The sequence below is a fragment of the Tursiops truncatus genome, chromosome 9, assembly GCF_011762595.2.
Source record: "Tursiops truncatus isolate mTurTru1 chromosome 9, mTurTru1.mat.Y, whole genome shotgun sequence".
NCBI classification, from domain to species: Eukaryota; Metazoa; Chordata; class Mammalia; order Artiodactyla; family Delphinidae; genus Tursiops; species Tursiops truncatus.
Window position 1 is genome coordinate 85,987,546 of NC_047042.1, and position 23,708 is coordinate 86,011,253.

A 23,708-nucleotide genomic window follows, 5' to 3' on the forward strand; every position below is an offset into this window, starting at 1 on the left:
AAGTTGATTGTGGAGATTTAATCCGCTGCTTCTGAGGCTGCTGGGAGAAATTTTCGTTTCTCTTCTTTGTTTGCACAGCTCCTGGGGCTCAGCTTTGGATTTGGCCCCGCCTATGTGTGTAGGTCACCTGAGGGCGTCTGTTCCCCACCCAGTTAGGACGGGGTTAAAGGAGCGGCTGATTGGGGGGCTCTGGCTCACTCAGTCTGGGGGAAAGGAGGGGTACGGAATGCGGGGTGAGCCTGTGCGGCAGAGGCCAGTGTGACATTGCAGAGGCCTGAGGTGCGCCGTGTGTTCTCCCGGGTAGGTTGTCCCTGGATCCCGGGACGCTGGCAGTGGCGGGCTGCACAGGCTCCCGGGAGAGGAGGTGGGGATAGTGACCTGTGTTTGCACGCAGGCTTTTTGGTGGCTGCGCAGCGTTAGCCTTTCTTGCCCGTCTCTGGTGTGCACTCTGATATCTGTGGCTTGAGCCTGTCTCTGAAGTTCGTTTAGGTGGTGCTCTGAATCCCCTCTCCTTGCCCATCCTGCAACAATGGTGTCTTGACTCGTAGGCACTTCCAGACTTTTCCCCAGGCTCCCTCCCGGTTAGCTGTGGTGCAGTAGCCCCCATCAGGCTGTGTTCACGCAGCTGACCCCAGTCTTCTCCCTGGGATCTGAACTCCGAAGCCCGAGCCTCAGCTCTATATTATTTTTTAAATTCCCTTTTAATTTTTAGCTGGTGTAAGTGAAATAGATAATATAAATTAATTAATACTGGCTCTGTTCAGTGTTTATGCTCTAGGAGATTTTGGGAGACAAACAGAAAGATAAGGTTGTAAACAAATGTGCCATTTGGGGCTGTGACATTTTATTATTCATACCTTGCTTATTTGTTATTTTTTAATAGGCTATCATATTAGTGTGCATATAAGTAGCTGTATGCCACTTAATCTAGGGGCTTAATGATTTCAACTACGTGAACCTCATTACCCAAGCACTCTTGCAGCAGGTGCCTGAGATGTTTAGGTGGCCCTTTGCATGTGTCCTGTCTGTGATTCATATGTGCTCTTGTGAAGATCATTTTTGTCCCAGCTGAATTTCTGTTACCTTCTTGCCTGCCTGAAGCTCTGCTTATAGTTTTGTTTCATTTTCCCCCTCTGCCACGCAGAATTTCGATGGCTCCCTGGTTGCTAAGTACTTTGCTGCTGTTGAGGTTGGTTTTGCAGCATGGAGTGATTCTGTGGCCTGAGGTGTCTAGCTCTTCATGTGTGAAACAAAACCAGTAACTAAAATGTCTGTTATTGGAATGTCACGTCTGGAAATATCGATGACTTTTTTCGACTTGCCTTCAGAATTGTCATGTCAGTTTAGAGGCTTTAAGCCTTCTTGGTTCTACACCCAGTTTGCTACTATCAAGATATTTAAAATTAAATATGGTATCATCAAATGCCCTCTACACTGTGAAGGAAACCATATGGATTTGGTCATTCTCTGTGTGCTTCTCTCTTGTGGGTTTCAGGGGTCTAGTGAGGTGAAGTAAGGCAGCAGAATTATGCATAAATCTGTAGAGGACTTATTCACTTAAGAACAAATTTGTGTAAGTAATTATATCATGGGTGTCATTAAATGAACATTAAATGTTCGTACTTAAGTGCATTTTATGAGTTGCGAGCAAAAAAAGAGATTGAGAATAGCCTACATGTCATCTGAAGTAGAGGTTTCAGAGATGTTATACAGTGGTTAGAAGGACTTATTCCATATACTGGGATATTTTCATTCTTCCTTAAATAAGTAGATTTCAAAACACTCCAGTGGTGTTGAGCAACTTGGAGTGGTTTGTGTTGTATAGTTGAGCTTGAATCTGGTAAAGAATGTATATGTTCTTTCAGGATATCACATTTTAAAAACCTTTCAGTTGTTTAGAGGAGTGGAGGAGAGGGGAGGATGGGGACAACTTTGTTAGGGTCCATCTTTAGGCTGGTATTCACTTTTGCTTTTGTCTATCTTAATCCAGCCATTTGTAAAATGAGAGAATTATTTTTGGGCCAGAGGTTTTCAACCTGTAGTTCTTTTGGTAGTTGTGGAAACCCCTGAAGTCATATGAGAAGTTTTGTGTATATACATGTTAGTTGAGGGAAAGGCCTGTGGTTTTCAGTAGGTGACAGAAGTCTCAGATCCCAGCCCTGCCCTCTCCCCAGCTCCTGCAGGGGTTAAGAACCACTGTTAGAAACCAGATGGTTTGGATGAAAGCTGTAGTCTAAACATCTGCAGAGACTTTCGACATATAATACTACTCAGAAAACTTCCATGGTTTAGCAAGACCTGTCTTCAATAGATAATGATGCTTTGGTGGACATGTTTTTTTTTTTTTTTTTTTTTTTTTTTTTTTTGCGGTACGTGGGCCTCTCACTGCTGTGGCCTCTCCCGCCGTGGAGCACAGGCTCCGGACACGCAGGCCCAGCAGCCATGGCCCACGGGCCCAGCCGCTCCGCGGCATGCGGGATCCTCCCGGACCGGGGCACGAACCCACGTCCCCTGCATCGGCAGGCGGACTCTCAACCACTACGCCACCAGGGAAGCCCTGGTGGACATGTTTTTAAATAAAAATAGAATGTTGTTCTTTTGTATTTATGAGATACTCTTCATTACCCTTTTCCTCAGTCTTGTCTCACTTGTACCTATTATTTTTCCTTTCTTTTTCTTCATCTCTCTTATTGGTTATAATTTTAACTTATTTACCTTTTCTTTTCCACATGTATGTATAATGTCTTTTTATCAAGCTACTTATCTCTAACTAATAAGTAGGAGTTTTAGACTGTGGTCTGGCTCTTTGGAATTCTCCTGCAGCACCAAGTGTGGCATTTTATAAACAGGGAAGGTTGATAAATGTCACCAATGTTAATAAATGACTCACTGTAGAAATGGTAGTCTGTGGAAAAATTTCTGTGGAGATTTGCTTACTTTTAATTTCTTCTCTCTCTTATTAATTGATGGGTATTAATATGAGGAACGTAACTGTTTTTGTGTGTGTGTGTGTGTGATTCTTAGATAGTTACTGTGTAAGTATAATTTAATTTCAAATTTAATTGAAAAACCTCTCTGATTCCTGTAAGGGAATAATTGCGTTTTTTTAGACCTGTTCTGTTTTTTGATTTGCTGATAGAATCTGTGGCTGTTTATTAATTTTTTTACAGTGAAGGAGATAAACCTTCAGGACATCAAGGAGGATTTGGAGTTGGATCCAGAGGAGAACAGCACCCTTTTTATGGGTATCCTCATCAAGGGGCTGGCCAAACTGAAGAAGATCCCAGAGACAGTTAAGGCGATCAAAGAACGCTTGGAGCGGGAGCTGAAGCAAATTGTGAAGAGGTCTACAACCCAGGTGGCTGACAGTGGTTACCAGAGGGGAGAGAACCTCACGGCTGAGAACCAACCAAGGTAGGTGGGGGTGTGGTTTGAGTGGTTTTTTTTTTTTTTTTTTTTTTTTGGTTGCGTTGGGTCTTCACTGCTGTGTGCAGGCGTTCTCTAGTTTAGGCGAGCAGACGCTACTCTTTGTTGCAGCGCATGGGCTTCTCATTGCAGTGGCTTCTGTTGTTGCGGAGTGTGAGGTCTAGGCACGTGGGTTCAGTAGTTGCATCCCATGGGCCCTAGAGTGCACAGGCTTCAGTTGTTGTGGGGTGTGGGCTCAGTAGTTGTGGCACGTGGGCTCAGTAGTTGAGCCATGCTGGGCTCTAGGGCACATGGGCTTCAGTAGTTGTGGTGTGCAGGCTCAGTAGTTGTGGCGCACGGGTTTAGCTGCTCCACAGCATGTGGGATCTTCCTGGACCAGGGATGCAACCTATGTCCCCTGCATTGGCAGGCGGATTCTTAACCACTGTGCCACCAGGGAAGTCCCATGGTTTGTGGTTTTGATCATTGTATTTACTGTACCTTTTCTAGGGTGGGTGGGGTAAGTAAATATCTTAGGTTTATGTTGTTTCTTGAACTCTGTATACTGTGGCCCATACAAACTCAGATTGGTGAAAACAGCTTGAAGAGGCATAGTTCAGCTGGTTTTTGAGGTAGTTGAGAAGTTTTAAAGCATGTTGTCCATACTCAAATGAAAGAATGTAGCAATTATTGAATATTTCTTAAGCACTTAACTATATTCAAGGCAACTTATGTATATTATTTAATTCTCACTATAACTTTTTGAGCTGATTACTTAGTATCCACATTTTATAGTTAAGGAAACTGGGGTTCAGAGATGAAGTAATTAGCTCAAGGTCACAGAACAAGTGGCTGGCCTTCCAGCTGAATGCAAGTCCATGGTATTTCCTCTGTCCCATGCTTTCTTCTTTAATGTGTAGTGATATTTGCCAATAGGCAAATCAGTCTCAGGGATTCCTTTATGTACTTAAAACAACTAATAAGGTTTGGATTTCATAATTCTTTCATAAGGGGAAAACTGAAATTGTCCTCTGATCCTAACTCGGTCTTGACTGTGATACACGGGGAGCTCATGTCTGCCAAACCAGGGCTTAGGGCACACTAGTGTAATGTCATCTGATGGTGGGAGAAGATATTTCAAATTGAGGCTTTCCTAGAGAATCCAAGATTCACTCTACATGGATCTTCGTTCCCTCCTTCCCTTTCTCTGTTCTATTCCCCAGCCCTCCACGTACACCAGATATGGGCAAGGCAGGAATTTGTCGTTTGAAGGGAAAAGGCCAATGGAAACTACAATTTTATCTGAGAACAGAGGGCAAAGTAGGGCATTTCTTCTGAGTTGCTCAAATAATGTGTGTTCCTGGGAGGCGTGAGAGAGTGTGTGTTCGACAGAGTTCATAATCTTGTTGACACGTCGTGAAGGAAATTCTGTTTGTACTTAGGACTTAAATTTTTTTTTTTTAAAGAAGATAAACAAATTTAGGGAGAAATAATAATAGCTTAGTATGGAGTTCCCCACTTTAAAATTTTGAAGAAAATAATGTATTCTGTTTATGTTTTCTATGTTCTTTTGTTTTTCTAAATAATAGTGATCTTAATTATACTTTAGAAGTCTTCAAAAATTAATTCCCTTGTACACTTCATTTAGAAGTACGATTGGTGAAGAAAACATTCTCCACCCCTCTTATGCCACAGAGTATTTCAAAGCACATGTTTTGAGGAGCATGGGTTTTGGAGCTGAGCAGACCTCACTTTGAATTTCAGCTCTGTAACTGAGGAAAACAGAACCTGTCTTACAGGGTTGCTCGTGTTAGATGAGGTTATATGGTTAGAGCTTGGTAGAGCAGTGCCAATAGGTACCATTACATGCATTTGTGCGTGTGTGTGAATACGTAAGTTTATTTATTCTTGGTTCCTTTCTCAACTTTCATGTTCGTTGATCACTCACACTGTGATCCAGAGAAGCTGGGAATGGTTCTGAATGGAACTGTGCTTTTCTTCTTTCTTTGCCTGGTGCCTGGATTTTTGTGTAGACCTTTTGCCTCCTTACTAATGAACACTCCAGAATTCTGATTTGCTGTTTGCCCAGTTGCTGCAAGTCCCAAGATGAGTACAGTGAACTTTCATAGGGAAATAGCATGACTATAGTATATATTGGAAATAAAACGAAAAGGGCACGGGTCAGTAACTGTTCTGTAGTTCTCATTACAGTCCCCTTAGCAGCAGTGTGTCTTTCCTAGGATTTTGACCTCTTCCTCTTCCGTTCCTTCGGCGCCTTCCAAAATTCACAAGTGGAAATTACAGCAACAGAAGTGGAAATTCGGCATACTGCCCCAGGAAATAATAAATGTTTCTCTGTGAAGAATGAGTCAGCAGGAGGGTATTTTTCCCTCTTTAAGTTTCGTTTTTTGTCAGTATTTTAAAGGCCTTTGTAGGTAGGATATATTGGACACCGGCAAGTGAACAAGCTGTTCGTCTTGATTTCATGCCTATAACATGATCCCATTTTATAAAATGTACAAATATGAAAATTTGGGCCAAAACTCCTTATTATTAGATAAAATAGTACAGAGTAAGCAAATATTTGGAACCACTCTTCGAAAATCAAAGATTAAATTCTTGGGTTGGTGTTCCACATGGCTGATAATTTGGAGCTAGTCTGTGGCAGCTGTGTGCCAACAAATGGTTTAAAACTCCTCAAGAATTCATTACCTGGGAAACTTCATTCAGAAGTGATTGCACTGCCGCTTCTAGAGGTTTAGAAGTTTAGAAAGGATATTGTCAGATTATCCTTGAAGCTTGCATGATACCTTGTGTTAAACTGTACTGGGAGGTGGGAGTGGCATTAGAGAGAAGTAAAGTCAGAATACTTTACATTATTATGAATATTATCTTTTACCATTCAAGAAATCTTACGTTAAAGGTGTAAGAGACTGATTTCCTTAAAGGAAGTTGGAGCATAGGCAAAAACAACCATGAATCCTTCTTCCACAAAATGATTCTCTCCCTCACTACCCCCCACCCCCCGCCCCTCCGCAGTGAAATAACCTATTCCAAATCGTTAGCATATAAATGCTACTCTGAGGCTAGGCACCAGAATTGTAACTTTCCCTAAAAGTCTCATTGTTCAGCATCATCTTCTTAAATATATTCTGGTTGTGATGCATTGCAGGCCTGTTTTCATTTGTCTTTATGTAAAAAGAATTAATGTTGTGTGCTATTTTGCTAGAAAAGTAGTAGGAACCAGACTAGTGAACTGTTTTGCTTTCACTTCCTGCAGAGCCAGAATACTTTCACAGACAGTTTTCAAAAATCACTTTGGTCACCCACTTGTTATTTTATTTTATTCTTGATCCCCCAACCTATCTATTGTCTATTTATAGGAGAAATATTTTGTCTTCCTGTTCATTCATTATCTAGTGTCTATAAACCTCTGTTTACTATGAAAGGAAAATATTCAACTACTATTGTTGCCAAGTTGATAAACATTAGGGTAACAAGGGCTTTTTAAATCTCCCAGAACCACCTGCTACCCATAATTTCCTCAGAAAGGCAGGCAATGTCTTCAATATCAGATGGCTTGTGTGGTCTGCAGCCTGTGCAGCTCATAACCAGTTTCTTCAACTCCTGCTGCCTAGCTATTGGTTCTTTCCCAAAATCTAGCTCATGAGCATTTTCATTTTTGTTCAGAAAAGCTGTAGGAAGTCCTTTACTATTTAGCAAATAAGAAAAGCGTGAAAAATACATGGAACAAAATCTTCTCAAAGGTGTGATACCTTGTTAAGAATATGTGAGAGAGTAGAATGTGGGAGAAGAGAAGGATTGGCGTGTAACAGCTACTTGACTTACTTGAAAGTGGTCCTGGTTAAAAATGAAAGCAGACTGGGGAGGTGCTGGAGGCCTGCTCCACTTTGGTAAGACTATTGGTCTGGAAGAGGGCAGAAAGGATTGAATGAATGGACAGTGGCTGCCAGGGAGACCTTTTCCCTTTTTGGAAGGAGACCATTTTGTGATGTTCCTTGATGTCTATTATGAATGAGGGAAGATTAAGCGTCTGATATAAAAAGCAGAGAACACTGCATATTCTGTGCTCACTGTTATACTGAGGAAAAATTCATGGAAGAAACGGGAGAGAAATATGCTTTAATGCTAAAAGTAGTTGTGTTTGGACAGTAAGGTTATAGGCTCCACCCCCCTTTATTTTGCAACTGTTATTAAGTTATAGTGAAAAATAAATTTATTATTTAAGAATTAATATAAAGTATTACTCAAGTTATTTTAATCAAAAGAAATCATTACAAATGGAAATGCTGATTGGGGGTATTAGTGTGGAAAAACATAGTACGTATTTGCAGATCAACTGGATCATGTTCATTAAGTTACTTTTTATGGTGTGTATGTGTGTGTGAATGTGTGTGTGTGTGTGTGTGTGTGTGCATGTTTGGTTATTTTCTGACTACTCCTAGAATGGAAGCTTCAAGAGAAGAGAGAACTAGTTTGCCTTGTTCAGCACCATATATCCAGAATGTAGGCACAGAGCCCACCAGACCCATAATAAATATATTTTGAATGAAAGAATGAATTCCACTTATATTGAATATCAGTCATGGACCAGGAACTGGGCTCAAATGCCACACAAATATGGTCCCTGTCCTTATGGAGTTTAAAGTCTAGAGGGGAAGAAAGGCATTAGTAAGAGAACCTTTAGATAAGTGTATTATTACAAACTGTGATAAGTGCTGCAGAGGAAAAGCAAAATGTGCCATGAGAGCATATAACCATGGGGACCTAATCTGGTCTGGGTAGGTGGGCATTAGGGTGTGTCTTGTGTCTGGGGGGGGATGGTGTGTGTGTGTATTTTAACTAATAACGTAAGGCAGCTTTTACTGTTGTTTTATACAAGTTGTAGTTATCAAGCTCCATTCATTTGATAGCACCTGCTAGTTATTCTTCTAGTTGTGCAGTTACCTTGAAGATGACATATAAGATGCGAGAAGGAGAGCGTCCGATTCTTGTGCCATTTTCAGAGTTCTTTGCTGGTTGATTAGATTTTTGTGGTTTATTCGATTTTGATAATTGTTGCCAAGTGTGTTTTTCTTAGAGATAATACCAAGTTTTCATGTCATCAATAATGTTTGAGAGTTCCTGTAGTCTCTAGTAAACAGATTGTATTATCAAAATGTTTTTATCTTTGTCAGTCTGATCAGTGAAAAATGGTATTTCCAAGGTGGTTTTGATTTGTATTTTTTAGAGAAAATTTGAGTGAGGTTAAACTTCTTATTTGTGTAAAAAGTAATTCATTGTTATGATATCTATGTTATGTATGGATATATTACTTCAAAATAATCTGGGTTGAGTGTAGATATAGCTAAAACAAGATTAGTGATAAATGATACTTATTGAATCAGGGTGATAGGTACAGGATGGTTCATTATCCTATCCTAAAAGCCGACTTGTTTAAAAGTTGAAATTTTCAATAGTACAGTGGTCAAATAATGTTTTATTTCCTTACTGAAAAGTAGTGAACACCTATTTTTCCAGTATGTTTGTCTTTCTATTGATTTACAGGAACTTTTTATATATCAAGAAAATTAGTTCTTTGGGATTTATATTCTAATTTCCCTCCAGCTTCTTTCTCTTTTGACTTTATGATGTCTGATCATGTATACGTTGTTTTTATTTTTATGAGGTTGTATTTATCAATGTTTTCTTTTAAAGTGTCTGGGTTTTGTGTCAGAACTTAGGTCTTCTTCACTCTTAGATTATAAATAAAATTTCCCAAACTTTCTTCTAGTCTTTATATTTTTGATCTGGAATCTGAAGGAGTGGCCATGCTACTTTTAAATAGTCATAACACTTATTACATTGTATTGTAATGGACTGTATACCCTTTTCGTTTCTGCCTCCTAAGTGTCTGTCATGTAATTGATTGTCAGTGTTAGATGAATACTTGCTGAATAATTCTAACATTGAATCAGCCACTTTATAGTCATGTTTTTCTTCATAGTTGATATTTGCCTCATTTCCTAAAACTCCCCACTTCCCCAGCCCCCGATTTCTCAGTCTCTGCAGGCTTTAGATTTGTAGAGATACATTGAATTACTGCTCTAAAAGTTAGAGAAATGTACTTTAAAAATTCAGAGTCCAGAACTTGAAATGAGGGCATACTGTTGTAATAGGCCAGTCATACAAAGTGGTTTTATCTATGAGACAGTCAAAAGGCTCAAGCCCCAAGTTTAGTTTTGTGGTACAAGTACAGTGTTTATGGAAAGAGAAATAAATATTTCTCGTGATTTCTTTATATCTGTGGCTAGAGTCAGGCATGTATTTCTTTTTCAAATAAGTAGCATTTCCTTTCATCTCTTCTTTCTCTATTAGTTACTCTTCACCTAAGTATCTAAAATGTAGGATTTGGTGGAATTGGTCATTTTATTTTACAGAAAAATCATTTAAGAGCAGCTTTGAAGCAAGGTCAAGCATTTGTCCTTGTGGCTTCTTGTAGCCATTCCCAAGCACTGCGTGTAGCACCTGGACATGCTTGGAATCAGGAAGGGCCTCGATGTAATTTAGATGAGTCGTTAATTTGAATCAAAGCAAGCGGGAAGCAAGTAAATTTAACTTCAGTGATTATGATTCCATTTGATTAAATCTCTACTTTTGATTACATGTATCAGTGAGAACATGCTCTAAATACACCCAACCATTAAATACTGAAGAGTATGAATAGGATGAACCAGGGACATATGGAAGAAATTCCACTATTCCTCAACTAGAATATAATCCCCTGCAGCTTTACTAAAATATTTTTAGAACAAATGAAAGGAATTACTTCTTTACATATGGGGCTTATTACACCATTTGTTAACTAAAATATAGAGTTCATTACCATGGAAGGTAGTACTGGTCCCAAATCTACATACTTTCTTGTAAGACTTAAATTAATTGATGAAAGCTTCTTCTTTTTTTTTTTTAACATTTTATTTTATATTGGAGTATAGTTGATTAACAATGTTGTGTTAGTTTCAGGTGTACAACGAGGTGATTCAATTATACATGTACATCTATCTATTCTGTTTCAAATTCTTTTCCTAATTAGTTGTTACAGAATACTGAGCAGAGTTCCCTGTGCTATAGAGTAGGTCCCTGTTGGTTATCCATTTTAAATATAGCAGTGTGTACCTGTCAATCCCACACTCCCTAACTGCCCCCCCCACCTTCCCCCTCGTAATCATAAGTTCCTTCTCTAAGTCTGGGACTCTGTTTCTGTTCTGTAAATAAGTTCATTTGTATCATTTTTTTTTTTTTTTTTTTTTTTTAAGATTTCCCAGGTAAGCAATAGATGATAGCCTCTTAGCATATCAGGTGAATTAATAATGTGGGTAATGTTCGTAGCTCTTTGGTAAACGTGCAGTTGGACAGCTGTCTTTCTGATCCTTATGACGGCCTTTGGTTATAGTCCCTGGAGAAAGGGAGCTTGGCTGAATGTGCTAGAGGTCTTACTCAGTGTTACATTTCTTAAATATTTATTTTATATTTGTCAGGGTAAAAAAAAAAATGCTTTTTATTTCTCTTGTTTTGCACGCTGTAGGAGGTTCATATTAGAGATGGGGCCAGTTAAGGAAATGACGGATAAAATCTACATTTTAGGTTATTGATAACGTTATTTAGGCGTCTGCCTTCGTGTTGCATCAAGGCCACTTCTTCATTTGGCAGACAGTAGGAGCTGCCTTAGACCTTTTCATTTTCTGTGTGCTTGTTGGTGTCATAATCCAAAGATACTCCACACTCAAACCGGCACTGAATCTTTCTCATAGCAAAAACACACAAACAAAGACTTGTGTCAGCTTTCCTCAGCTACCGCTGAGCCGCTCCGTCCTTCCGAGGAAGCTAAGGCTGCATTGGGGTGAGGCCCTCACTTCATCAGGCGACTAGCACCTCGCCCGGCAGCCCCTCCCTAGCGCTCGCCCGCACCATGGCCTCCGCCTTGGAGCTCGCCCGCATCTACTTGGCCCTCATCCTGCATGATGATGAGGTGATGGTCACGGAGGAAAAGATCAACGCCCTCATTAAAGCAGCCGGTGTAAATGTTGAGTCTTTTTGGCCAGGCTTGTTTGCAAAGGCTTTGGCCAGTGTCAGCATCCGGAGCCTCATCCGCGGTGCGAGGCAGGTGACCTGCCCCCTCCCCCACTGCTGCCCCAGCTGAGGAGAAGAAGGTGGAAGCGAAGAAAGAAGAATCTGAAGAGTCTGACGATGACCTGGGCTTTGCTCTTTTTGACTAAACCTCTTTAGTAACACATTCAATAAAAAGCTGAGCTGTTTGCTGCTAAAAAAAAAAAAAAAAAAAAAAAAAAAAAAAAAGTGTGTCAAATGAAATTCTTCCCTTGGTGATGTTTAGGAGTGAGGTCAGATATGATTAGAGCACCTTTGTGTGTATCTTAGGCTATACTTTATTTTTCTGGGCTCCTCTAGTTCCTGGCCCATATCATCATTATGTTCTCTAATCAGATTGGGCTGTAAGTTTTTAAGAGGGGGTTAACTTTGTGTTCGCAGCCTGATTTAGGGCTGGGCACGTACTAAGTGCCCAGGAAGTTTAATGAATGAATAACTAAGAAAAATGCAAAGAAGACAATTTTAAAATAAGAGGAAACGATTTTTATTTTTAAAAAAATCTCAGCACTACACAGAGTGGGGTCTAAGGACCAGCAATACCAATGTCACTTGAAAGTTAGAAATGCAACTTATCCCTGTGGGGAGGGGTGATTAAATTGGAATCCCTGAGTGCAGGGCCCACAGGAGTCTCTAGATGATTCTACACATGCAAAAATTTGAGAACACTCTTTGTAACATCACAGACATCACGGAGTTCTGTAGTTTTGTAGCATTTATGCTTCGCAAAGCAGTCTGCCATCTGGCATCTCACCTGAGTGAGCCTTACTGTTGGCCTCATCACAGGTAGGGGCGTTTTTATTAATCCCAGATTTACCCAGGGAAGTGGGAAAGCTGCAATAATTTGACAGTTTCACAAAGCTGGTTGGTGGTGGAATTAAGAGGATAAGTTGTCTGTATCCTCCATGGAAGTTTGCTTTCTGGCTTATGTAAAGATCACAGTCCTAACTCATTTCCTGGGCCTGATTTTGTTCTTCCTCAGGAGAAGGGCGGTATTTACGCTGACACATCCATTCCCGCACCCGTACAGTCTCCACCCCACACCCCGCTGTGATCAATGGCAGGCCTCTCAGCGATAGCTGGACATGTTAAGAAGTGTGATCAGCCGCCACAGAGTAAATGAGTCTTAATTGACTCACTTGAGAATCAGACTGATGACTTAGAGACACGTAAACAGTTCCCCTAGAAAGCTTGTACGTTCTTGTACTAAGACCAGTATACAACTAAGTACTAAGAATATACACCTAAAATCATAACTTTTCTTCTTTGGGAAGTGGATTTGCGGATACATTTTCCAATGTTCCATTATGATGAAATATGATTTTTCAAATGGGTGAAAGGCTTTTCTTCCCCCTAGCTTTATTGAGATAATAACTGACATAACATTGTGTAGGTTTAAGGTGTACAATGTGTTGATTTGATATCCTTAAATATTGCAGAATGATGACTACCCTAGCATTGGCTAACACCTGCATCACATCACATAATTACCATTTCTTTTTGTGGTGATAACTTTTAAGATGTACTGTCTTAGTAACTTTCAAGTATTATATAATACAGTATTAACTATAATCACTATGCTTTACCTTAGTTCCTCAGATCTTATCCATCTTATAACTTGAAGGTTGTACTCCTTGACCACCATCTCCCGTTTTCCATAGCCCCTGGCAGCCACCACTCTAATCTCTGTTCCTTTGACTTTGGCTCTTTTAGGTTCCACATATGAGTGAGAACATATAGTATTTGTCTTTCTCTGTCTGACTTATTTCACTTAACCTAATGCCCTCGAGGTCCATTCATGTTGTCGCAAATGGCAGGATGTCCTTCTTGCTCATGGCTGAATAATAGTCCACAGTGTGTGTGTGTGTGTGTGTGTGTGTGTGTGTGTGTGTGTGTGTGTGTGTGTGTGTGTTTTGTGGCCATGCCGCGCAGCATGCGGGATCCTAGTTCTGCGACCAGGGATCGAACCCCTGTTCCCTGCAGTGGAAACGTGGGGTTGTGCGTGTGTGTGCGTATGTTATCTATTCATTCATTGATGGACACTTAGGTTGTTTCCATGTCTTCGCTCTTGTGAATAATGCTGCAATAAACATGGGAGTGCAGATATTTTTTGAGAGTCTGTTTTCATTTCTATTGGATATATGCCCAGAAGTGGGATTGCAGGATCATATGGTAGTTCTTTTAATTTTTTGAGGAACCTCCATACTGTTTTTCATAGTGGCTGCATCAATTTACATTCCCACCCAACAGTGTACAAGGGTTCCCTTTTCTCCATATCCTCCCGACACTTGTTATCTCTTGTCTTTTTGATGATAGCCCTTCTGTCAGGTGTGTGGTGATAGCTCCTTATGGTCTGATTTGCATTTCCCTGATGATTAGTGATGTTGAGCACCATTTTGTGTACCTTCTGGTCATTTGTTTGTCTTCTTTCGAAAAATGTCTATTCAGTTTCTCTGCCCATTAATCGGATTGTGTTTTGTGTTGTTGTTTTTGAGTTGTGTGAGTTCTTTATACATTTGGGATATTAACTTTTTTTTTTTTTTTTTTTTGCGGTACGTGGGCCTCTCACTGTTGTGGCCTCTCCCGTTGCGGAGCACAGGCTCCGGACACACAGGCTCAGTGGCCATGGCTCACGGGCCCAGCCGCTCTGCAGCATGTGGGATCCTCCCAGACCGGGGCACGAACCCGTGTCCCCTGCATCGACAGGCAGACTCTCAACCACTGTGCCACCAGGGAAGCCCGGGATATTAACTTTTTATCATATATATGGTTTGCAAATATTTTCTCCCATTCATAGGTTGCTTTTCATTCTGTTGATGGTGTCCTTTGCTGTGCAGAAGCTTTTAATTTGATGTGGTTCTCTACTTGTTTATCTTTGCTTTTGGTGTCAAATCCAAAGAGTCATTGCCAAGACTAATGTCAAGGCTCTTATTCCTGTGTTTTCATGTAAGAGTTATATGGTTTCAGTTCTAAGTTCAAGTCTTTAATTCATTTTGAGTTGATTTTTGTGTATGGTGTAAGAGTGTTCCAGTTTCATTCTTTTGCATATGACCATTCAGTTTTTTGATCGTCTTTTGTTGAGGAGACTGTCCTGGGAAAGGCTTTTGAAAGAATGATACTAATACTTTAATTCAAAGAAAAAGGGCCTGGGTTTATTTTCTAATTTCACTCCCTAATTTGCCACACGTTAGAACTAGAAGTTCATTCGAGGTCATCTACCAAGAATTCAGAAACTGAGCATGAGAGGCTGACTTGACAAGTGGGGAAGTGACACAGGAAGGCAATTACTAGAGCCAGGACTGGTTCTTTTTATTTTTACTGTGTTTCATTCTATATTGCTAATAGTTTTTTCCTATTCTTTTCATAGTGCAGATGGAGAATTAGTCAGCACTCCTCAAATAGTAACTGCTCTTTACATGAAGATTGTTATTAATAAAAGTGGTGAAACTAATCTCTATCCCTTAGAAGTAGGTATTAGATAACCTTGAAGATTAAATGGCATCTATGTCCTGTTTGAAATGAAAAAACTAGCTCAGCCAAGCTTATTATGAAAATGTGTATGTGAGATACAGGAGTGTGAAACAAAGACCATTTTGATATGAAATAATTGATGATCAGTTTCTTTTAATTTTTCATATAAAACCTTATAAGACCTAAGCTCAGAGTTCAGTATTTTCTTATCTTTTAGAACATAGAAGTAGGGAAATAAATATTCTGTGGTTAATGCCTTTGTCTGTCAGTGGGAAAACGCAGAAACCTGATATTAAGGTCTCAGCAGATAAGTAGTAGAGCAGGACTGATTTTCTACCTTGTGTGTGTATCTTTACTTCGTGACCAAGCAAGGCAGCTTCTTGGCTGCTAACATGGATTTTGCAGCCAAATGACTAACTCAAGGTTCCCTGGATGTTAAATTTAGATCCAGATAGTTGAATCTCACCTTAAATATTGAACATTTTTCACAGCTTGATGATGTAGCTTTATACCATAGACATTCCCTGACGTGTGCAACTGTGACTATTCCTGAACATTTTCTTCTCCGTAATTCTCTGCCTTTTTTCATGGTGGCACTCCAAGATGAGGTACATAGGAGTAGTTATGGGTAGGAAGTTAGTAGGCTGTCTGGAAGAATAGGTAACATTTTGCTTGTATTTATAAGAAGCCTGTTTTTAAAACCTGCCAGGTAATCGGAAGTATGTTTAAAGGACAAATATTTGCTTCTTCTTGACTCTTTCATGTTTTTTAATACAAAATAGATTTTAACACAGTATTATTAAAGTTAGCTCTGAATGCATATATATCTTTCAGCTTGTAACTATATTTCTTTTCGTTCTCATGTTTATGTTGATGAGGTTATCTTTCTGAGAGGAGAATTTTGTGTGAAATGTTTTTCTTGTGGTCTTCCGATTTCCCTCCAGGAGATCACAGACAGTAATACATATTTCCTTGCCACTTGTTATCTGTAATCCGGTCTCTATCTCCCCCATCTGCTGGAGCTCATTGTTTCATTCTTTCTTTGAACAAATACTCATTTATTGCCTGTCATATGCTTACTATTATGACAAATACTGGAATACTGTGATAAATCAGGCATAGTTCTTGCTCTCATTGAATTTACAGTCTAGAGAAGGAGAGGCAAGGACTGGAGGAAAGGAGTCTCCTCTAAGGGTTGTTTTAAAAATCCAGGGAAGAGATGATAAGGCCTGCATTAGCAGAGTAACAGTGGCAATGGGCTAAAGTAGGCCCATGGTAGAGGTAGTAAAGAGGTAGAAATAAAAGAGGTTGGTAATTGATTGGATTTGAGGAAGAGGGGAGGGGAGGATGATTTTCTGGGGTAAGTGATACCGTTCACTGACTTAGGTAAATGGATAAGTAGGTTTGGGTAGGAGAATGATGAGTTTTATTTAAGACGTGTTAGGTTTGATGTCTACAGCTCAGGAGAGCCGTCTGGACAGAAGATACGTTTGGGAGTCATTAGCGGGTGGATGATTGAAGACGTAAGTGGTGGATGAGCTCACCCAGAGAGAGTATGAGGATCGAGAAGAGTTGACAGCATTTAAGGAACAGGCTGAGGAAGAGATTCTTGAGAAGGCGCAACCAGGGAGGTGGAAGGCGAGTGGGAGAGTATAGGGTTGGAGCCCGTGGAAGGCAGTGTTTCAAGGAGGAGTGAGTGGTCAGTAGAAACAAGCACTGCATCTCCTTGAATAAGGACTGAAGAGGTCTTATTTATTTATTTATTTAGAGGTATAGTTGACTTATAATGTTGTGTTAGTTTCAGGTGTACAGCAGAGTGATTCAGTTATACATGTGTATGTATCCTTTTTCAGATTCTTCTCCCTTATAGGTTATTATAAAATATTAAGTATAGTTCCCTGTGCTGTAGAGTAGGTCCTTGTTGGTTATCTATTTTATATAGAGTAGTGTGTATATCTTAGATTGAGCAAAATGATGATTTGAGACTTTTGCAGGAATTGTTTTAGTAGAGTACCAGGGGTAAACTGGTTGGCAGTGAGAAAATAGAGGCAGGATAGACTTCTGTTGATGCTCTTTCCAGCCTTGGTTTCTGTAGCATTTGATGGTACTGATAACTCTGGCCTCTTCTCTTAAATTACTTTTTTTCCTAACATCCTTTAAAAGAAACATTCTCCAAAATCGAGTCCTTTGGTCTCTCTTTATCTCTGAGCTTTCGTTCTCTTGTCTATAATGTGGGGATAAAAGTAGTACCTTCCTCATTGGGTTCTCCCGAGGATAAAGTGTGCACTTCACACAGCGCCTGGCCTGTTGTCATCAGTGTGGCTGTGAAGACGTAGTTGTCTTTGTTGTGGTCCTCGTCGTTGTCATCATCATTATCTCACTCCAGCCTCACCGTTTAAGGGCTCTCGTCCATCATGACGGCTTTAGCTGCTGGCCCCATGCAGAGGACCCCAGGCTGGTGGCTCTAGTCCTGGACTTCTCCGAATACTGCCACCCTAAATTTACTCATATGTACTCAGGCACCCACAGCTTAACTAGGCATTGGGCCATGTGTTGGGGGAGAGGTGTGGGTACATAACCACACATAAACAGGGACTGTGTTCTTATTCTCTGGCCCAGGAGGCCATGCATGTTGCTCTTTTGTCACTTCTCTCAGTCCATTGTGATCATCTGCTTTTTTTTGAGGGATTATAGAATGAAGGAATTGGCTGTTATTCTGTGAATTAGACCCTCTTTTAGTTAGCAGTGACAGAACCCACCTCCAACTAACAGAATTAAAGAGGGGTTCTATTGGGATGATACTAGTGTATCTTATGGAATACAAGCAGGACTTCACTAAGCTGGGGGAAGGACAGAGATGCAGCTGGGCCATGGGGACATCTGGAGTATCTCTTGTCCCCCGCCTTTTCCCCCTCTACATGGTAACCGTTGAAGGAAGCAATTTACTGTTGTTTTGAGCTTGCTTTTTAGTATACTTTCACTTACATTATTGCATTTAATTCTCACAGTTTGTGATTAGGAAATTGTAATTGAGGAAGTTTGTGTTTGAGGAGCCTGAGACTTGGAACAGTCCCATGATGTACTGAAAATCCCATGACTATTCAGTAGAGAGCTGCTGCCAAGTCCAGCTTTCTAATGCCAGTCCTTTATACCGGCATTTATACCACATTGCCATCCCAGGATTGAAGTTTTCTTTCACTGACTGTGGTGTTGTATTGCATATTATTGCATACTGTTTTGTGACTCTGGAAATAACCTCTGTGTGTGTGTGTGTGTGTGTGTGTGTGTGTGTGTGTGTGCGTGCGCGCATTTGCGCGCATTTGCACGCGCGATTTTCTTCTGACTGGTAGAAATTGCAATTAACTGAAATTCTAATCTCTATGGTTCTTAGGCTGATTCCTGTCTGAGGCCTTTTTTTATTCAGTTCAATTTAAGGAATCTCTAGTAATTTAATGATTCTGCCTGCTCTTTTGTCTTTTGGATCAGTGGTGAAAACCTTGATCCTAACAGGATTTAAGCAACTGAGCTAGTTGCAGTGTCATGTTTTATATCATCTTTTATTTAGTTGAAATTTTGTTGGTGGAGTAGGGTCGGGAATGACTTTTTTCTTTTTTTAACATCTTTATTGGAGTATAATTGCTTTACAGTGGTGTGTTAGTTTCTGCTGTATAACAAAGTGAATCACCTATACATATACATACATCCCCATATCTCCTCCCTCTTGCTTCTCCCTCCCACCCTCCCTATCCCACCCCTCTAGGTGGTCACAAAGCACCGAGCTGATCTCCCTGTGCTATGCAGCTGCTTCCCACTAGCTTTCTATTTGACATTTGGTAGTGTATATAAGTCCATGCCACTCTCTCACTTCGTCCCAGCTTACCCTTCCCCCTCCCCGTGTCTTCAATTTCAGGGGATGACTTTTGTGGGGCTCTGTGTGTGCAGGTCATCCTGAGTGTGTCTGCGGGGAAAGGCAAACACTTGTTTTCTCAATCTAGTGTCGGGTGGGCAGCCAGCGAGTGCCTGTGAATATTAACAGCATATTTCAGTTTATTTCTGGTAGCTTTAAATTGGGCCAGACTACTGCATTTTATGTCTTGTTCATGTGAGTGATTCCTGGTCTCTCTTATTCTTGCTGCATTGGGGGAGAGTCACTTGCTTTTTCATTTTCTTTTTTTAGGAGAGCATGTGTTGGTGAGGAATGGTCAGCCTTTGCAAAGTGTGTGATTGACTTGGATTCTTTCCCTTCTTAGCCATTCACTCCTTATCCCGCTGCTGAGTTCAGCATCCAGTGCTCCCCTGAAACCCTTCTTGCCAAGGTCACTGGGACCTGTGAGTTGTACATTTCTGTCTTTACATCAGCTGGCTGCCATGTAGCCTTGGCTCTGTTGCTATTCTCTTCTCCACTGTCTTCTACAATTTTCCTTCCTGTCGTTTTCCTGCCTCGCTACTTCCTGAACATCTCTTCACTGCTGCTATTTCGGGGAATGTTGGCTTGCTTTTCTTACTCTGCATATTATCCCTGAGTAATCTCATCCTCTCAAATATTTATCACTTTGTAAATTTCCAAAAATCAGTGTCTCTCCTGGGCTCCAGACTTGCATATCAGAGGACCGGTATGTAACACCTTAAACTTAACATCTTCAGATCTAAACCCAACAGCTCTCCTTTTCAACAGTTTCTGTCTTCACTTCATTCTCATTCTCTCTCCCTCTCCCCACTCTCTCTTTCTCTTTCTCTTTCTCTCAGGAAGGGTAACCATTGTCTTCAGAGTTGCTGAAGCCAGAAATCCAGACAAAAGGATCCTGAAACCTCCTCTCTCTTTAATACAGTACAATTACCTCAACTAATTCTGTCCATTTTCTAATGTGATCCATCCATCAGTTGTGTGAGGCTCCTGAACAGGTATTAATTAATACTTTGGTTTTACAGATAGGAACACTTGAAGAAGTTGAGAGATTTTCTCATAATTACGGGGTTAGGGATTATCAATGTTGGGAAAGAATGTGCATCTTTTGTTTCTTTACCGGTTACTTATGTAACAAGGAAAAACAAACAAAAAACAAGTGAACCAATAGAGAAAAACTAATGTCCTCCTGGTAGTAAGATTCTGAAGGAGTCAGTGTTCATACTACTTCACTTTTTGAGACATCAGTTTCCTTTTTTCACTGTTCTATATGTTTTCACTTCACCACAGGGGAGGTGTTGGGCCCTCACTGGCCTGACTCAGAGCCACCGCTGATGATTTAAAAAACAAAAACAAAAAACAGCTAAATTGAGATATAATTCACATACTACACAAATCACCCCTTGAAACACTGGTTTTTGGTGTATTCACAGGGTGTGCGACCATCACCGCTCTGTAGTTCCAGAACATTTTTGTCCCCCCTACAAAACAAACCCCATATGCTTTAGTGGGTAATTCCCACCTACCTAAGAACCACTAACATATTTTCCTTCTGTGCAATTTGCCTATTCTGGATATTTCATATAAATAGAATCACACAAAGTCACAACGTAGTCTTCTGTGACTTTTTTCACTTTGCATAATGTTTTCAAGGTTCGTGTTGTAATATGTATCAGTACTTCATCTCCTTTTATAGCCAAATAATATTCTATTGTATGAATATACCTCGGGTTTTTTGGGTCCATTTGTTAGTTGATGGACATTTGGATTATTTCCACTTTATGATTTTACTATTACTATTTTACTACTATTTTAATATTTTACTATTATGAATAATGCTGCTGTGAGCACTTGTGTACACATTTTTGTGCACATGTGTGTTTTTGTTTTTCTTGGGTATATACCTAGGAGTGGAATTGCTGGGTACGTATGGTAACTCGAGGAACTGCCAAAGTGTTTTCCAAAGCAGTTGTACCATTTTTACATTCTCATCAGTGCTGTATGAGAGTTCAAATTTCTCTACATCCTTACCAGTACTTTGTATTGTCTGTCTTTTTGATTATAACCATCCAAAAACTGGTATCTCCTGGGTTTGATTTGTATTTCTCTGATGGCTAAGATGTTGAGCATCTTCTGTTTGCCTACTGGTCATTCATATATCTTCTTTGGAGAAATGCATATTCAAATCCTTTGTCCATTTTAAAATTTGGTTGTCTTGTTACTAGTTGTAAGAAATCTTGAGGTATTCCAGATACAAATCAGGTAAATTATTTGCAAATGTTTTCTCCCATTTCTTGGGTTGCCTTTTCACTTTCTTGATGGCATCATTTGCAGCACAAAAGTTTTAAGTTTTAATGCCAGAGCTGCGGGTTTTATTAGTATTGTCGAGACTGTGCTGTGGTGAGGCAGAGGAGAGCTTCCCTCTCTTTGAAATTGGTGGATGTTTCAAGGTAGGCAGAGCGGCAAATAGAGTGTCTTGATTTCCGGCCTGGCTCTTCTTGTTTTCTTCCCTCTGTAGCCTGTCTTATGGCTCTGATAGTCATACTACAACACATCTGTCTTGGTCTTGATCCTCCAGGTGTGGCCGAAGGTGGTCGTGTGTTGCATTTTATCCAGGGATTGCTATTTCCATACTGTTAAGATACCATGGATCTCATTTTACACCTCAGTTCCCTCTTAGGTCTCTTTTCTAAACAGAGCACTGCCCCTGGTTGCTGAGTTGCTCTTGTCCTTGAGTGGCAGCCAAGGTGTGTGTAGTCATGGAGTCTAGTGGCTCTGGAGATAACCAGACAGCAGCCCCTCCATTCAGAGGAGCCACTCCTCTTCCAGTGTTTTCTGCTTTATTGCTGGTTTGTAGGCCTGTACCTAGAACTTCATGCCATTGGGAAGTTGGATACCAGCATGCCTTACGCTTCTGAATGTCATGAATCGACATCATTTCAACAGAAACAGACGCACAAAGAAAACAAACTAGTGGTTACCAAAGGGGAAAGGTGAGGGGGAGGGATAAATTAGGAGGTTGGATTAACATGTACATACTGCTATACATAAAATAGGTAATCAACAGGGACCTACAGTATAGCACAGTAGTCTGTAATAACCTATCTGGGAAAAGAATCTGAAAAAGAATAGATATATGTATAACTAAATCACTTTACTGCACACTTGAAACTAACACAACATTGTAAATCAACTATACACCACTATAAAATAAAAATTAAAAAAAAATCATTCCAGAAATGTTTGGGTATAGCATAAGGTTACTACGTTTTAATTTTGTCAAGTAAGGACATTTGGCAATACAACTGCAGTCATGGGAGAAAATAACAGATTTTTCTTACCAAGAGAATACCAAAAATATCAAACAAATTTACCTTTGTGAAACGTGAACATATGGTCTTATTTTTCTGTCTACCACTGAAAATACATTGTGCTCTGTGGGTTGACATTTGGGAACCACAGGCTTTTATACATTCAGCATAAATCTTTATTTGAAAAGTAGAACCTTAATCAGGTATTTTCTCTGTATGATGCCAGATACCAGTCTTACACAGAGTATTTACCAACACTGAATTAACTATTTTAGTTAGATACAACTTCCTGTACTTTGTACCTCTTTCTGCTGATTTTGAGTAGTTCTTATATAACACAGATGAAAGTGAAGAATTGTTTTAGGTGAATGTGAGTATAAATATGAATTTACCTTTAGAAGATGTTAAAAAATCATCCTTCAAAGGTAGAATGGCTCCTGTTTACAAATACGATGTGTAATTTCTGGATTATATATATATATTCTAGACTGGGAGGAATATGTACATTTTTATTGATTCTGTCTTGTCTAAATAAAAATGTCAGAGATATTAGGGTTTTATCATAAGATAATTATTGGCTGTCACATTGGCACATTAATTACAGTAATTGGTCAATAAAGAAGCCATAGGAATAGATATTATGCTATACGTTTTGATGAGATTGTAGTTACAGCCGCTTATTTATGGTAATAAAATCTTGTTAATCGACATTGCTGACAAGATGTTTTGCTTTCTTTTTCTACTTTCCAGGTTGGTTTATAAGTCTACTTAGGAACTATGAACTGAGAGCCACAGATTATACAATAAAGGTCACATTCCAAAGTTGTCTGTACTCATTCATGGTATACACATTAAATTCATTCAGCCAATATTTGCTGCTCACTGTTCTGAGTGCTCCTGCGTATACAGAGACATATAAAGCAGTGCCTGCTCTAAAGGACTCATAATGGGGAAGGGAGGTAAAATGTCTATATATAAATAAATGTGACCCACGTTGATTGAGTCACGGATGTGAGCCATATGTGTGATAAGTTCCTTAAAAGTGTAATAAAATACAACTTCAGAGGAGGAAAGGATGATTCCAAGTGTGAGTGATCAGTGATGCTGTAAGGCTCAGTGATGGGGGAATTACTTTGCATCCATGACATGAAGCTCTGAGCCATCTCTGAATATACATCTCCACTGTAAAACTATAGAGAGAGGTAGGTGGCTCAGTGCTCTGACATGAAAATCAACTTTTGTTCTGGGGTCAGCTGCCTTGCAGCCTCATTTTGTGTCCTTGAGTATGTAAAATTCATGTAATAATATGTGTCCATCTCTCAAGATGCAAAATGAGATAATGCGGAGGTCCAAGCTGCTCCCTGTGGTGAAAGTCAGATTTCTCAGCAGGTGTGTAGTTTTTTCTGGCAAGTTAGGCCATACATTTGAATGGGAGTAAGCGCAGCTTTCCA

General features: G+C 40.0%; 1 protein-coding gene and 1 pseudogene across 1 annotated transcript in view; both read left to right on the forward strand.

Moving 5' to 3' along the window:
• Positions 1 to 23,708, forward strand: part of EXOC4 (exocyst complex component 4) — an 817,730-nt gene that overhangs the window by 95,082 nt on the left and 698,940 nt on the right. The window contains exon 6 of the mRNA XM_019921782.3: positions 3,171 to 3,414. Coding sequence (XP_019777341.1) covers positions 3,171 to 3,414 — 244 coding nt within the window. The remainder of the gene's footprint in view (positions 1 to 3,170; positions 3,415 to 23,708) is intronic.
• LOC101318327 (large ribosomal subunit protein P1 pseudogene) lies at positions 10,711 to 13,426 on the forward strand (annotated as a pseudogene).